Source organism: Eurypyga helias, unplaced genomic scaffold, assembly GCF_000690775.1.
Source record: "Eurypyga helias isolate BGI_N326 unplaced genomic scaffold, ASM69077v1 scaffold20625, whole genome shotgun sequence".
NCBI lineage: Eukaryota > Metazoa > Chordata > Aves > Eurypygiformes > Eurypygidae > Eurypyga > Eurypyga helias.
In genome coordinates this window covers 1-3,873 of record NW_010251044.1, presented here as the reverse complement: position 1 = coordinate 3,873, position 3,873 = coordinate 1, and the positions used below count along the sequence as shown (strand labels likewise).

General features: G+C 48.2%; 1 protein-coding gene across 1 annotated transcript in view; it reads left to right on the top strand.

Annotated features, from left to right (window-relative positions):
- Nucleotides 1-3,826, top strand: part of LOC104509826 (UHRF1-binding protein 1-like) — a gene marked incomplete at both ends in the record, with an annotated part of 5,164 nt that extends 1,338 nt beyond the window's left edge. The window contains 5 exons of the mRNA XM_010151889.1: nucleotides 983-1,021; nucleotides 1,496-1,587; nucleotides 2,308-2,497; nucleotides 2,936-3,076; nucleotides 3,656-3,826. Of these exons, the coding sequence (XP_010150191.1) occupies nucleotides 983-1,021; nucleotides 1,496-1,587; nucleotides 2,308-2,497; nucleotides 2,936-3,076; nucleotides 3,656-3,826 (633 nt within the window). The remainder of the gene's footprint in view (nucleotides 1-982; nucleotides 1,022-1,495; nucleotides 1,588-2,307; nucleotides 2,498-2,935; nucleotides 3,077-3,655) is intronic.
- Between the last annotated feature and the right edge of the window lie 47 nt (nucleotides 3,827-3,873).

Genomic DNA, 3,873 nt, shown 5'->3' with positions numbered 1-3,873 from the left:
GCTGATTATTATTATTTTTAAATGCTCAAGAGGCAACACAGACCTCCAACAGGAATAGGAATCAGAGAAATGGAGTGCAGCTCTCTGAAAGCATAATTATACTCTGAGGAACTGTAAAAATAAATTGAACTTAAGGCTTAATTGTTGAAAATGGAACTCAGAAGCAACACAGGAGTAGTGCAGGTGAAAAGCTGCGCTCTGCACTCAGCCTTTATGCCCACAGCCATCCACTTACATGCGTAATCGCTGAAATTGTGCATGCAATTGCACTTTTGCACACTGAACTCCTACAGATTCTTCCTCCTTGTGCTTTATAGAGCAAAAAATTGATTTTCTTTCAGTTGATGTGAAGTCATGTGGTTTAATCTCAGTTGATACTACCCATAGTTGCATTACATAAATGCTGAAGTTTTTAGTATATCGAGGAGACTTGTTATAAATGAAATATGGGTCTGCTCGCCAAGTGACAATAAAAATGAGCCTGTCTCACTCATCTGATCCGCTCTGTTTTTAGAGCTGGATCTGCTTAATTTAGTAACAAACATTTGTTCTCCCTCCTACGAGAGGACTGCAGGGTAAGTGTTGCTGTAAGAAAATAAGATGGATCTTTTTGGCGTGTGCACAGTCTTCAAAAGAGTTACCTGACTCCCAGTAGCAGCAGCAATTAATTGTAAACTCTAGGGACAAGAACATTCTCCGTAAGGGAATATGAAAAATCAGAATTTGACCTGCAGAGTATCTATTACTCATGATGATACGTGGGATCCAAAAGCTAAGCTGGATTTATAGGTCTGGTGGCTAGAATGTCTTTTCACTTGTCTGTGTGAGCCTCTCTGACCTGATTCGTAAGACATGATGGATTGTCACTGTGGTCACTTCTCAAAGAAATGGGGCTCAAGCTTTGGGCTCCAATGGTTTCTTGCTGTTCCTCAGACTTTCCAATGCCAATGTAACTCTTGTAACCTCAACTTTATTGTTTCAGATCCAGTGGACAAAGCTGAAAACACACCCAATCTGCCTGGTAATGTTTCCTTTCTTGCTCATCCCTTTTATTCCTCACTCTTTTTCACCTCTTGTACTTGAGAAAAATTCTGCAAAGGCAAACTGTGAAGTGCGTGCTCAGATTTTCATTTGACGTAAATCCTCTCGGCCCTTAGCACACAGGGAAGGGGAGTTCTCAGAACAGTCCTGTTTGGCGATGAGTGACCTCCCATGAGACCCACGTTTCACTGCAGGACAGAGCTGGGCTGAGCTCTCAGCAAAGTCTCAGGCAACCTTGTGCCTGGTTTTGGTGGTTCGCTTTCCTCTGACTTTTGGGGATTCAGATTACCCAACCATCCTGGCCCTGATGGTGTGAGAGCTTTAACACGTGAGACTCTTGGACAAGAGGCTCCAGAGCTTGGTTACCCCTGCCCTAGAGTCTCAGACATAAGGCTGGGAGGCTGAGTTTGGGTCCTGATCTTGTATTTATCGCTCGCATGTTCTGTCTTTACAGTACCTGGATAAAGTGGAGGTAGAGATGCGAACATGTGAAGAGCCTCGGCCGCCCAACGGACAGTCTCCCATTGCTCTTGCTGCAGGTCAAAGGTCAGAGTCCGAACCCTGTGGTTTCTTTCTGATGTTCTGCTGGGATATGGGTGGCTGTTGTTCACAGAGCCATGGAATGGTTTGGGTTGGAAGGGAGCTTAAAGCCCACCCAGTGCCACCCCCCTGCCATGGGCAGGGACACCTTCCACTAGACCAGGTTGCTCCAAGCCTCATCCAGCCTGGCCTTGGACACTCCCAGGGATGGGGCATCCACAGCTTCTCTGGACAACCTGTCACAGTGCCTCCCCACCCTCTGCGAGAAGAATTCCTTCCTGATGTCCCATCTCCGTCTCCCTCTTTCCACTTAACCCCGTTACCCCTTGTCCTGTCACTCCCTGTCCTTGGAAGAAGTACCCCTGAGCTTTCTCATAGCCCCCCAGCACTGGAAGGGGCTCTAAGGTCTCCCCGGAGCCTTCCCTTCTCCAGGCTGAACCCCCCAACTCTCCCAGCCTGTCCCCATGGCAGAGGGGCTCCAGCCCTCGGACCATCTCCATGGCCTCCTCTGGACTCGCTCCAACAGCTCCGTGTCCTTCTGCTGTTGGAGACCCCTGAGCTGGACACAGAACTCCAATGTTCTTCATGCTTACCCGTTGGTCCCCCTGCACTCAGATTTAAGTGGCTCTAGTACTGCTTGTAAACCTTGGAATCTCTGCGTGTTGCCTGACCTCTCCCGGGCCTCTTGTCGTAACAGGTGATGACTGAGGGATCTTCTCTTTGCAGTGAATATGGCTTTGCTGAAAAGGTGGTGGAGGGGATGTTTATTGTGGTCAATTCCATCACCATCAAGATTCACTCCAAGGCCTTTCATGCTTCTTTTGAGCTGTGGCAGCTCCAAGGCTACAGCGTCAACCCAAACTGGCAACAGAGCGACTTGCGACTCACCCGCATTACCGATCCGCAGAGAGGAGAGGTGAGGACGCGCCCCGTGTTGCCTGTCGTGACGCGCACAGGAGAGCACCACTCTGCTACCCCGGTCCTCTGGGGTAACCGGGCTGGCTGAATTGTCACGCAGCGACGGCAGGGAGCCTCGGTGAACTGCCCTACCGACTACTGGAAGAGAGTGGCTGACAGCTGACTTGTGTTCAGAGCTTTCTCTGATCTCTCCCAACCTGAGAGAATAAAACCGGAGCAGCGCTGGATGCGGTGTGTCTGGTTTTAAACTCGGCATGAGAGAGGGGGTTAGATGTTACCTGAGGCATGATTTTGGTTCTGTACTGGGATGACGGAAGAAAAGTGCGTTGAATGATTTTCTGTGGACTTGTTTCTCTCCACACGTTCTAAGCATTTAATTTAATCCTTGAAGTTGTTCAAAATGTCAACATTTTCCTAATTCTCTCCTTCGGGGTAGGTTTTGACATTCAAAGAGCTCACCTGGCAGACACTTCGGATAGAAGCAGATGCCACTGACAATGGCGATCAGGATCCTGTTACCACTCCTCTGAGACTCATTACCAACCAAGGGAGGATCCAGATCTCTCTCAAGAGACGGGTGAGCGTTTCCTCCGTACGTTGCAGGATACAGTCTCGCCGTCTGGTGCAGCGATGATGCGTGTTTCTTCCCACGTTCCTCTTTTTCTTCACAAACACTGAGCCCGAGCTGCTGTATCGCTCTGTTTTCTGTTGGAAACAGCTGTGTTCTTAACAAATGTCAAAGCGCTTTATTTCCCAAGGGAGGATAACATGTATGGAGCAAGGCTTTTAAATCCATTTGAACGTCCCAAGGAGAGCTGTCATCTCTTTACTGGGAGGTTAAAGCCTGGTAGCCTTATTTTTAGCTGTCAACAGAAATGTGATGAAGAGTAGATTTAAAACAAAACAAAACATCTTTTTGTGGGTTTTTGTTGTTTATTTTACTTTTTTTAAAACCAGTGAGCAATTTGCCTGCTGAAGAGGAAACACTTTGACTGCCTTCCTCCTCAGAGGAGCTGAGGCATCCACCATATGAGTTAAACTTCCCTCTCAGATTGTAGCGCAGCATCTCGTTTCTGCTACAGCTTCTGTGTGTTATGAAGAACGTGTGTGTATGGTTGCAGTTCTTAAAGCCCCTGACTGCTCCTTGCTGTTCCAGACCAAAGACTGCAATGTGGTGGCGTCTAAGCTGATGTTCCTCCTTGATGACCTGCTCTGGGTGCTGACGGACTCTCAGCTGAAAGCGATGATGAAATACGCGGAGTCTCTGAGTGAAGCCATGGAGAAGTCTGCGCAGCAGAGGAAAAGCTTGGCACCAGAGTCTGTGCAGGTGAGTCAGGCATGACTTGGGTGTTGGTGTGTGTCGTGGTTTAACTC